At 39.5% G+C, this 12,970-nt stretch overlaps 2 protein-coding genes across 4 annotated transcripts in view; one reads left to right on the top strand and one right to left on the bottom strand.

The window, feature by feature from the left end:
* Window positions 1–8,337, bottom strand: part of vwc2 (von Willebrand factor C domain containing 2) — a 28,006-nt gene extending 19,669 nt beyond the window's left edge. Inside the window, exons 1-2 of the mRNA XM_079855928.1 lie at window positions 8,152–8,337; window positions 1,987–2,730 (exon numbers count right to left, since the gene is read on the bottom strand). Of these exons, the coding sequence (XP_079712054.1) occupies window positions 1,987–2,655 (669 nt within the window). The 5' untranslated portion in view covers window positions 2,656–2,730; window positions 8,152–8,337. The remainder of the gene's footprint in view (window positions 1–1,986; window positions 2,731–8,151) is intronic.
* A 257-nt stretch (window positions 8,338–8,594) lies between these two features.
* The window catches only part of mocos (molybdenum cofactor sulfurase), a 33,798-nt gene continuing 29,422 nt past the window's right edge, over window positions 8,595–12,970 (top strand). The window contains exons 1-2 of one of the 3 annotated variants that reach the window (XM_079855918.1): window positions 8,595–8,651; window positions 12,095–12,203. In XM_079855918.1, coding sequence (XP_079712044.1) covers window positions 12,101–12,203 — 103 coding nt within the window. In that variant the 5' untranslated portion in view covers window positions 8,595–8,651; window positions 12,095–12,100. Of the gene's footprint in view, window positions 8,652–11,763; window positions 11,780–11,956; window positions 12,027–12,094; window positions 12,204–12,970 lie in introns of those variants that run through there. The other 2 variants (XM_079855920.1, XM_079855919.1) reach the window with 2 other exon arrangements.

Raw genomic sequence — 12,970 nt, 5'->3', positions numbered from 1 at the left:
TTCTAATTCATCTTAACTAATGTCAATTTCAACATTTACTAATACATTATTAAAAGTTGCATCTGTTAAGGAATAATTGACGACGGGCCATTGAATTATAAGAAAATAATGCGGAAACGAAGCGAAGCGGATTTGTTTTTAACTTATTGTTTACTATATTTATTGCTTTTCCGTGAAAATAATTACACACCTTAGAAAGTTCGTCAACCAATCAGATTCAAGCCTTTAACAGACCCATAGTATAATATTATTTAATGGACCTGAGCTAACATGAACAGTTGTATTGTCATTTACTGTAACAAATGTATGGCTCATTAACTAATGGTAACTAATTGGACTATATTGTAAAGTGCTTATAATTTGACAAAATACAACTTAAGTGAAAATGATATGGACAAAGTGTGCAAAAATATGTAAGTAATTATTTTTGATAGCTTGCTTTTTATGCAAATGCATAAATAGAGTCAATGAAATTAGCCTTAGTAAGAAAAAGAGTCTGCCATTTTATTCCATAAATGTTTAAAATGTCATTTCCATCACTGAAAAGTGATTTCAGATGTGGTGAAAATTATGCTTCAGGGAAAACAAGAGAAATGACTCAATTCTGCTGTGGTTCATGTATATAAACTTTTGGACATTGTTAAAAGACAAATATAATCTAGCGAGTTCAAAAACAGTTTTGTTTTTTAAAAATGCAAGGCACCAAAAGTGTCCATGTGCATTTTATGAACCTAAACTGAACTGTATTCATGTGATAAATTCAGAGTCTCGTCACACAGTGGATTTCTGAAGCATTCATGTGACTCTACAGATGTCCCAGAAATCACATTCTGTATATATATGAACAAACCGATCAGTTCTGCTCACTGCTTCTTCTCTTCTACCAAGCATAAAGTACAAATGACTTTTCTGGCATTAGCATTTTCTGTGAAAAGAACCTTACTGATCCAGATCCAAAAGATCCAGATCCACAATGCATCTCCTGAGACAATCTTTAACAAATCAAACAGAAGACAATGTGTCACGTCCAATTGTGATGGAAAATAAAATTTCACAATTCTAAAATTGAAAAGCAGCTCCCACTGAGAAGCCCACATTGTGGGACTAAACAGATATGATACCGGACTCATTTCATTCTGCAGAGGGTTTAATTGTAACCTATGCAGTCTGCATATGCATTAGGTACAGTTGAGCAGAACCAATAAATTCAGTGCTTGGTCATCATTACCACTCTTTGTGAAAAGCACTTATGCTGACTTCTGCATTAATAAATCTCACTGCTTACCATAAAGCTCAGGTGCTTTGGATAAGGACTCCAATGACACAGGAGGAGGAACCAATGAAAATTAAATCAAGAGCATAAGCTGTAGAAGCAGCTAATGGCTTTGTGAGACACATGCAGTTCAAAAAGAATCATTCGTGCACCTGCTGCTAACTCTGAAGCTGATGACAAGCGTTTTTCCACCGAAGGCAAAATTAGAGAGCATCATAATAGGGCCTACAGGAAAAAAGACCTGTCTTCTCTTACATAACACTGCCTAAGCAAGATAAGTCACCATTAGTTTCGCATAATAATTGAACTCTTCACACATTCACAGCATGAAATGCAGGAAAAACCTGCATTTTATCTTATTGCGAGCCTCTTCCCGGGGGAAAGGCTCAGGCTGAGAAAGAGTGATGGATTAAAAATGAATAAAAAAGTGCAATTTCGAAATCAAATTTTTGGCCTGCTGGAGTCAATTCATAATCAAGACATGATGAGCACACATTAGATTTCATTAATTGGACAGAAAACTTCACCGGACCACAGAAATTCGATTCCACTCAATAATGAACAGATTCACAAGGGTGAAGATCTAAACTCAAAGTCTTCACATAATCTGCCATTAAATAAAGGTTACTTTAGCATTCCTGACATTCCTGTTGAATACAGATAAAAGATGGGATCTGGAATGGATAATGAATCATTTAATGTGTTGCTCTAACCTTAAACTCCTCCAGAGATGAGTAGACCTTTCCTCGAAATTCACAGTAGTTTTTCTTCTCTTTGCACTGCGGGCAGCACTGGCTGGTGTCAACACGCAGGCAACGTGGATGAAGTTTTGGACACTCTGGTTGGGCGCACAGAGGACCTTCATCTGTACACAAGCAGGGGCAGGTGGAGGGTCCCGGGGTGAATTTCTCCCCGATGGCGAACACAAACCCTGTCTCATCCATGCAGCCCTTACCCCTGTAATCGGGATACGCGTACTCATCGGTCGCATCGAGGGAGACGTTGGCCTCTTCCGTAGGAGCCTCTTCAGTTTGCTTGAGTGATTCTTGCTCACTCCAGGCTTCGAGGGTCTTACCCTGCAGTTTGGACCCTCGTCTCAAGGGGCTCGAGTTGGGTCGGGCCCTGATAGCACTGGATCTGTTCACGCCCTTGATCCCCTCCAATTCAAGATTACTCAACTCCTCCAAACGCTGCCTTGCACTGGGGCTCAGCGCACCCTCCTTGGCCTGGGTCAGAACGCGCTCCAAACGCTCTTTCTCCCCACCCTCCGGCACCGACACAATGGGATTGCCTCGTGCGCTTGTATACAAGAGCCAAGTAACAAAGATAAGTCCTGTTGTCATGGCAGCCGAGTGAAGCATCTCACTCCTCTCCACCAGCATAAAATTACGGGGCTGCACCTGGACTCACATTACAATCCTTAAATTGCATGTATTACAGCAGAAGCGTAGTCACATCTGTAAAAGAAACAAACTACATGTTTCAGCACCATGGACAGGGGTAATGTAATATCAGTCAGAGAAGTTGGCAACATCAAATACTAAACAGCTTTCCAAAATCAATTCTCTTAAGGAGTGTAACACTAGAAACAGTGATATACCACACTTGTTTAAACACCCAACACTGATTTTTCAGTCGAGTTAATCGTTCAGGCTGTGAAATGGATTCTGTGGATTTCATGAAAAGTTGTTCACTAACAACTACTAAGTATAATCATTCACTAAATCCAAAATAATGTGAATAATCCATCTTGAATTTATCAGAATTGCCTAACTAAATGTTCCCTTTGCTCACAATCTAGTTTCCTGCAATAGTTTTGTAGTTCAGACCATTTGCTGTCCTCCTAGTATGCACTGTAGTATGAACAAATATGATTGCATTGTGTGAGTTTTAATTTCTGTTGTTGTTGAGTTTATTGTCATGTTTAGTAACATGTTGCCAGAATGGATTTGTTCCACAATGAACAATTAGTAGATTGTTAATCTTGTACACCTTTCACAAAACAAGTATTGAGGTCAGTGAGTATTTTAAAGTATTAAATGAATGCTTTTTATTACATGAGTTTATGTGGTGAGGGTCCATGTGATGTAGTCAATAGACACCAAACACTTGGCTCTCAGTCACTTGTACATAGAAAAATACAATATAAGCAAGCACAGTATAAATGTTATAGTTACAATTACAAATTGTGTTTCTTTCACTCAGTTGATTTGCAGAATTATTCATGTTTAAGGAGCTGATCTGACTGATACTTAATGAATTCTAAATATAGTACATGTAATTTGTTGCCATCATTTTATTGAGCAAACTGTGTTGTTTTACAACGAACAGAATATTGCCTTACTGCGCTTAAACAGGAAATAACCTAAAATAATATAATGACTTAAATTGTTTCTTCTTCTTTTTTTTTTTTTTTTTTTTTTTTTTGGAAGAGCTATACAACTTTCCTATGCTGGAAACGTGTGAAGACTGACTGTCTCGGGTGTAATCACACATAGCGACAGCAATCTTCCAATCGCACCTCCACGCATCAATTTTCACGGGGGTGATGGACACGAAAGTAAATTGCCTCAAGGGAACTTGAGTCACAGGCACTTCAATAACTCCCCTATTCTCCGTCCAGCTAAGCGCAATCAATTCACTTCAATTGAATCTGTTAAACGACACGAAGAGGTTAATCGAGGAATAGATTTTAGAAGGGAGGAAAAGGCCTCGGTGAACAAAATATTTCAGCACTATCACATGAGCAAGATTGCTGTTGTGCTAAATATCAGCATGGCTGTGATTATGCTGTAGGTACAAGGCTGCAGGGAATCACGGCTGTGCTATTATTAAAGTTGCAATGAAACGGAAGTATCGACAGATCTTTTCTTCAGGACTGTGGCGTACATCTAAGTGTAAAGGATTGAAAAAAAATTTAGGGTGGGAATTCCATCCATTGGTCAAAAATGGAGGCAGTTGAACACAAGCTTGCAGGGGTGGAGTTTAAATAGACTAAATGACTAGATAAATCCTGCATTCATCACTAGAGAGAAAGTCTGTTTTCACTGAAAGATACAGTTATGACATAAACATTACGAGGTTAAAACATTTGGGGAAAAAAGCAACAAATGCATAGATGAACTCTTGACAATAAGATCTATAACATGCATACATTTAGAAACTTGAAGATGAATTTTCATTTCATTCATTTTAAATAACAGATTGGACCACAGAAATTAATCTGATGCTAAATTTCCATTGTGTTTATACAACAGTTCTCCAATTATACACTTCAACAAAGTAATTAATACCAATCAACTTATGTTTCAGACAAAAACTGGTCAGTTAATTTGTATATTTCTTCTCTGCCAAGTGTGCCAACTAAAATAGTTTCACAAGAAGCCAATACATCCACTATGGATTTTAACATCTACAAAGCAATTTACAGACTGAAAGCCTGACAGGAACTGTGTACGTAAGTGCATCGGAGCCGTTACAATGGTTAGTAATAATCACTCGGCTCCAGCTCCACTCCGGGTTTTGCATGTCATGCTTCCCACTCACAAGAGAAACCCACTCATGAAGAGAAAACACCCAAGCTCTGAGTTTTAAAAAAACTGATTGTCGTAAAAACTTGTATTCCCCTCTGAAGCAGGTTTTAAAAAAAACAAAAAAAAACACTGTTTAACAACAAATAGTTTAAAGCTATAGTTCACCCAAAAATGAAAATTCTGTCATTAATTACTCACCCTAATGTCTTTCCAAACCCGTAAGACTTTCTTTCATCTTCTGAACACAAATGAAAAAAAGATTTCGCTTTTTTTTAATGAAATCTGAGTGATTTCTGTCCCTCCATTGACAGCTACGCAACTAGTACTCAAGTGCATAAGAGATCATAAACGAATCCATATGTATTGAGCGATGTAGTCCAAAATTTTCTGAAGAGACACAATTACTTTATATGATAAATGGATTTAATTTTTCTGTAGGCATTTATCCACATATAAACATTCATCAACTCACATCAGTTGCTGTAAACGGAAGCTCAAGCATTTTCGCTTGATGTGCGAGAACCAGTGAGGTTCATTGTCGTGTTACGCAGCACGTTTGAGCTTCCGCAAGAACCAATAAGGTTCATTGTCGTGTTACGCAGCACGTTTGAGCTTCCGCAAGAACCAATAAGGTTCATTGTCGTGTTACGCAGCACGTTTGAGTTTCCGCAAGAACCAGTAAGGTTCATTGTCGTGTTACGCAGCACGTTTGAGCTTCCGCAAGAACCAATAAGGTTCATTGTCGTGTTACGCAGCACGTTTGAGCTTCCGCAAGAACCAATGAGGTTCATTGTCGTGTTACGCAGCACATTTGAGATTCCGCAAGAACCAATGAGGTTCATTGTCGTGTTACGCAGCACGTTTGAGCTTCCGCAAGAACCAATGAGGTTCATTGTCGTGTTACGCAGCACGTTTGAGCTTCCGCAAGAACCAATGATGTTCATTGTCGTGTTACGCAGCACGTTTGAGCTTCCGCAAGAACCAATGAGGTTCATTGTCGTGTTACGCAGCACGTTTGAGCTTCCGCAAGAACCAATGAGGTTCATTGTCGTGTTACGCAGCACGTTTGAGCTTCCGCAAGAACCAATAAGGTTCATTGTCGTGTTACGCAGCACGTTTGAGCTTCCGCAAGAACCAATGAGGTTCATTGTCGTGTTACGCAGCACATTTGAGATTCCGCAAGAACCAATGATGTTCATTGTCGTGTTACGCAGCACGTTTGAGATTCCGCAAGAACCAATGATGTTCATTGTCGTGTTACGCAGCACGTTTGAGCTTCCGCAAGAACCAATGAGGTTCATTGTCGTGTTACGCAGCACGTTTGAGCTTCCGCAAGAACCAATGATGTTCATTGTCGTGTTACGCAGCACGTTTGAGCTTCCGCAAGAACCAATGAGGTTCATTGTCGTGTTACGCAGCACGTTTGAGCTTCCGCAAGAACCAATAAGGTTCATTGTCGTGTTACGCAGCACGTTTGAGCTTCCGCAAGAACCAATGAGGTTCATTGTCGTGTTACGCAGCACGTTTGAGCTTCCGCAAGAACCAATGAGGTTCATTGTCGTGTTACGCAGCACGTTTGAGCTTCCGCAAGAACCAATGATGTTCATTGTCGTGTTACGCAGCACGTTTGAGCTTCTGCAAGAACCAATGATGTTCATTGTCGTGTTACGCAGCACGTTTGAGCTTCCGCAAGAACCAATGAGGTTCATTGTCGTGTTACGCAGCACGTTTGAGCTTCCGCAAGAACCAATGATGTTCATTGTCGTGTTACGCAGCACGTTTGAGCTTCTGCAAGAACCAATGAGGTTCATTGTCGTGTTACGCAGCACGTTTGAGCTTCCGCAAGAACCAATGAGGTTCATTGTCGTGTTACACAGCACGTTTGAGCTTCCGCAAGAACCAATGATGTTCATTGTCGTGTTACGCAGCACGTTTGAGCTTCCGCAAGAACCAATGAGGTTCATTGTCGTGTTACGCAGCACGTTTGAGCTTCTGCAAGAACCAATGATGTTCATTGTCGTGTTACGCAGCACGTTTGAGCTTCCGCAAGAACCAATGAGGTTCATTGTCGTGTTACGCAGCACGTTTGAGCTTCCGCAAGAACCAATGATGTTCATTGTCGTGTTACGCAGCACGTTTGAGCTTCTGCAAGAACCAATGAGGTTCATTGTCGTGTTACGCAGCACGTTTGAGCTTCCGCAAGAACCAATGAGGTTCATTGTCGTGTTACACAGCACGTTTGAGCTTCCGCAAGAACCAATGATGTTCATTGTCGTGTTACGAAGCACGTTTGAGCTTCCGCAAGAACCAATGAGGTTCATTGTCGTGTTACGCAGCACGTTTGAGCTTCCGCAAGAACCAATAAGGTTCATTCTCATGTTACGCAACACGTTTGAGCTTCTGCAAGAGGTTTGTTCATTTATATTTGAATAAAAGCCTAAATTCAATCTGTTCATCATATTAAGCGATCGAGTCGCTTCAGAAAATTTGGACTAAACCGCTCAATTCATATGGATTAGTTTTACAATCTCTTTATGAACTTTTTGAAGCATCAGAGTGGTGCGTAGCTGTCAATGGAGGGACAGAAAGCTCTCAAATTTGTGTTCCGAAGATGAACAAAAGTCTTACGGGTTTGGAACGAAATGAAGAGGGCGAGTAATTAATGACAGAATTTTCATTTTTGGGTGAAATAACCCTTTTAACCAAGAAAAAAATATCTGAAGAGGAAAAAGATTAGTGGAAATATAATATCAAACAAGATGTACAGCAACTCATAAAATGTCAAATATACTCGATTTAATTTTTTTAATTTAACTCGCATAATGCATATTAAAAAGCCATGCATTTATTTGAATTTTAGTCCCTGTGGGCTGGAGCCTGTTGATGCAATGCACAGGTGCTCTTCACAGCATTATTCATATCCACTCGAAAATCACATCTTCAGCTTCACGTTTAACGATACAAAGTGTAACTGAGGCAATCATTTGGAGTTCACATGAGGCTAAGAATGAGAGAAAGAGGCGTAGATAATGATGCGACATAAAGAACACACTAAATCTGTGTCTGCGCTGTAACACCGACGCTATTAGCTGTAATATTCATACCACCCACATAAGTTAATTGACGTAACGTAACCCAAAGAAAAACATTTACGGAGACCAAACATAGCGAGTGCTCTATTTTATCCATGTCATACTTAATTCTTCGACCGTAAATATCAGTTCTGTTCATTTTGGGCACATTTAAGTATCGGTCATGCAACACACTATTTTGACTCATTTTAAACGTTTAACTGTAACTTTATAATGCCATTTAGATAGATTAAAACTGACTAGACGTCCATACCTGCATCTTTCCGTCGGTGTTGTTGGTGTGTTGTGTAGATAGTTGTCACACAGTTTATATCGAGGCTCGTTCATCAGTCTCTGCACACTCCACATCACCTCACAACTGCGCTCAGGAAATAAGACAATTTAAATGTTGCCACTATCGAGGACGACAGGGCAGTTAATGTCTCCTCAGCTCTAGTCTGAGAACTGAAAGAAAGGAGTGGACTCTTCTTCAGCACCAGTGAAAAAAAAAAAAACATAAACCGGCAGACTTGCGTCACAGGGTGAGGAGTTTAATGAAAATAGCGCGTCACCTTTCCGACCACCAGGTGGCACATTCTCTTACTAGACTCACAAAATTTCACTGTGTGATTAATCTTTTGTTCACGATGTTTTGACAGAGACTATCCATAGAGTGTTCGTGAGATGTGAGATGTGCGATGAGCGACGTGCCTGTGTTCCAGATTGCCGTGTTGGCATTCATCTCGAGATTCTGAGGACAAAGATATATATAAGGTATAAAACTGCAGGTATAAAACTGATGAAAATGCACATGAGGATCGAACTTTTCTGCCATGATTTGTATTGATTTTATTTGCTTGCTGTTGCACTGTAATGGGATCTCTTCAGTTATGAACAGTAAAATCAGAACACACACACACGGACACATTTTATGTGGACTTTCCATAGACAATGATTTTTATACTGCACAAACTGTATATTCTATCCCCTTACACTGACTAACCCTACCCATCACAGAAAACTTTCTGCATTTGTACATTTTCAAAAAAACATCACTTAGTATGATCATTTTGTACCCATAATGTAGGGTTTACCAGGTCACACACACCTCATTGTGAGGACATTCCATAGGCATAATGGTTTTTATACTGAGCTGACATTTTCTACCCCCTAACCCTATCTACCCCTAAACCCATCACAGAAAACTTTCTGCATGTCTACAATTTTAATAAAAAAAATGTTTTTTATTTAATATTTTTATTTATTTGAATTATGAGGACATCGGTGTGTCCTTATAATTTAGGGTGCGTGTCCTAAAACCTAATGTAGGTCAAACCAGTAAACACACACACAACTAGTTTTATATGAATGAGATAATATTTGTTAAACCGTAACCATAACTCTACCCTATACAAACCTATTGATATCAGTACATTGAAAGCTTTGTTTGATTTAAAGCATGACTTTCAAATAGTCAGTTCTCAACATGTTGATACTGTTGTTTTTGCATAAATCTGATTATAATGACTGCAGACTAACCCATAAATGTAAATTTTTAGACATTATTGACAATATTTTATTACTGAATTTTTTTTTTTTTTTTTCAAATAAGCTTGTCAGATTTTCTTGACCATTCAAAAATTTGGAGACAGTAAGATTTTTTTTTTGGGAAAAATACTTTTATTCAGCAAAGGATCATGGATCATGTGACTGAAGACTGGAGTAATGATGCTGAAAATTCAGATTTGCCATTACTGGAATAAATTACATTTTAAAGTACATTCAAATAGAAAACAGTTATTTTAAATTGTAATATTATTTTACAATTTTTAGTTTTTAATTGTATTTTTTATCAAATAAAATCAACCTTAGCATAAGGGATTTCTGAGTCGGACCCCCAACTCTTAAACGCTACTGTATCTAATTTCAGGACACATTTTCCCCTAAACTATGTTAAACACACGTTTATTCGTTATCCAAATTAGAACATATCATAGATATCTGTTGCTTTTGTATAAAGTTAATAATAATGACCACAAACTAACCCAAACCCTAAACAGATTTCTCATAGAAATCTTTTTACATTCTTTCAATAAAACAACAACACCATTTTATATATGAATTGTTTTTCCAAATGAGAACGTCCCCAGATGTCCCCAAAAGGACACTGTCAGATTTAGCCAACTTCTGGGGACAATTTTGAAACACGCACACATAAACACAGAACGACAGTGGGGCTTGAGGCCAGATGATTACGTCCTTTTAAAGAAATGCTCTTCATATCCAGCACAGGCCTGCATTAATATAATTGATTATTCAGGGTCAGTCGAAGCCATTTCCACCATCTACTTTTGATGGGGTGAGAGGCGAAAATCATTAATTCAACATTAACAAAGAGGCAGGGATAGATATCCACAACATTACATTTCACAACAGAGCACACGCTGTTGGCACCACGACCCCCTCCATACAGAGGAGAGGAGGTCCACTTCTGACACCACATTTCCATGCCCATTAAGAATTGATCCACTCCAAACCTGTATTTAGCATGCAGACGTGATTCAGATCTTCAAGCGGACAGGGTTAAGGTCAAATTCTTACGGCTCGGCAAAACGTCTTAGTGTGAGAGTGTTTTTCTAAAAGCGGAAGTTATTTTATTAATGTTGAATGGGGCCTCTGCTCCCTGAGAACAGGACAAGGGCTCTACGTGCAGTGAGTGACAGCGTGCTAATGGTTCACTCAGACCACATGCATGATTGAGCAACCTGCAGGGAAACCTGTCCCAGCAGAACCTTTGAAAAGGTAGTATCTAAAACAACGGTGACAAAAAGTTCATTCTGATTTTTGCCTGACAAAGTTTGACTCTGAAAAAAAAAACTGACTCTCTGGAGACATTTCTGCTAAAGGGTAAAAAAGTTCAATCAAACTATTACAGTTGGAGCAGGCAATTTCGGAGAGGCTAGCAATAGCAAGCTAGCTTCGAAAGCATAAGATCCCAGAGCGTCTCCAAAGCCACGCCACCTTCAAAATACATGATCTCAAACACAGCAAAGCGTCACGTGAGACAGCGTTAAACTACATCATGTGTCAAAGCACTTAAAGGGGCTATGTGTAGGTTTTTACTTTAAAAATCTTTAAGATAGAGTTTTCATTTGTACATTTATGAGCCAACCATAATGTAATAGAAAGAATGACACCTTGACTGTCCACCACGGTTGCCTCTATCAGCCTGTAGGCTCAATTGTGTGTGGAGGAGTCGGGTCCGAATTGGCGCGAAAATTCACAAAATGTGACGTCATGCGTGTTCTCGTCTACTTGGGCTTACATCCGTACGGCAGCCATTAGTAAGCAGCGGCAATCGCTAGCAGTAGTGTTTCAAATGGACTCTGCGGACGGAAAAGAAGCGACCAGCCTCCAGCACAATCTAGACACCCGCTATATAATAACCTTACAGTACTGTAACTTTTCTTACCTCTGTAAACATGCTGGTGAATCTCGATGAGCTGTCTGTGGTTACTGCGGCAACTCTCTGGTTGCTGTGGTCGTGCTCTTACGAGCGTGCGCACCGAGAACGAGCATGAGACTGGCTGCAGTTTCTCTAACGGCCACTAGTGTCAGTAACGGTTAGAAATTTCAGAACTTACGCAATGCTCCTTTAAAGAGCACTGACCTGTACAACGTGACTGCTGCAGATTCATTTCGCCGCTGATAGTGTCGCCATTGAAATGCATAAATCCAAGCAAGTATACAGCTCAGAGTACAACACCACGGTTTGCCATCTCTTAATTACGGTTACGACATGGCGTGAACGCAGCATAAGCTCATTGTTTTGGTTCAGGAGGAACTGTAAAAGGTGGCTGCTGTTTGTCATTGGCTGTGTCCGAAATCACATACTCTCTTGAGTAGGTACTTATTTTGAAAAAGTAATTACTTCACGACTGCTAAAAAAGTATGTTCTAAATAGTTTGAATATGTGTAATATGAATGTAATTCATACATACTACATACGCCATGTTGTCATTATCACGTGACCTACCAGCGTCAGTTAAGGAGGAACTTCACTGCCATTCATAAATCCTCTCCCGTGTCTTCATGGGGTAGTAAAGTGTCTGTCGTAAGCACACTTCAGAATCTCACTGGAAGTAGTAGGTGAGATACTTTTTGCCTACTCTTTAATGGACATACTTCTTTTGTCACAATACATGCATCTTTTGTAGGGAAGTATGCGTTTTCGGATGCAGCCTACAACTGTGCATGGAGCCCCGTGGAGCCCGCTGATGGCGTATGATGTCTGCGCGGGAAATATGGAAAGACATACGTTGACAGGTAGAACATCCTATCATTTAGACAAACATGTTTTGGTCCTGAGAACACTTCTATTATTGATTGCTATCAAGACAGTTTCAACCTAACAGTATAAAGTGTTTATAAAAACATTGCCTACCTTAGCTTTAATATTCATAGAGGCCTTTCTTCTAAGGGAGGAAACTGTGTCAAAGAACCCTAGAAAGAAGTCTGTTGTGAAACATCCAAGACAAAGGTAAAACATATGTCATGTAACAGATCATGACATGAGAAAACATGCAGTGTTTTTGATGCATTGTTGGTTCAAGCATTATCACTGGTTCCTATGGGCATGATATGTTCTGGGGCTGACTGAGATGAATAGCATTCAGCCTGTCACAGTGTCTGTTCTCCAGTAAACCAGTGAGTGCTGATGACATTTACAAAAAAGCAAACATCCGCCAGAAACAAATGGTTGATAAGCAGGACAAAATAAGCTCTCCAAAAGACAAACATGAATCACATACAGGGCATGAAAACCGCTTTCCCCATGAGGGAATGTACTTCCAGGTTCTTAGAGACGAGCGTACTTTTACCAGAATAACCCTGTTTTAAGCACTGCATGTATTATTGAAAGACTCGCGGCAGCAGATATGCATCAGCACCATGAAAACTATTTTCTTTTACCTTTTAACTTCAATCACAACAGGTCAGGCACTGAAACGCAAGGAAATAGGGAATTAAAAAAGTATAATTTCATTAAAAGTTTTATAAATGCAATGCCAAGGCATTTTCTTTGAAGAAAAGTC

This window comes from Squalius cephalus (genome assembly GCF_949319135.1).
Source record: "Squalius cephalus genome assembly, chromosome: 21".
Classification (NCBI taxonomy): Eukaryota; Metazoa; Chordata; class Actinopteri; order Cypriniformes; family Leuciscidae; genus Squalius; species Squalius cephalus.
Note: the sequence above shows the minus strand (reverse complement) of the source record. Positions and strands in the feature narration are given on the sequence as shown.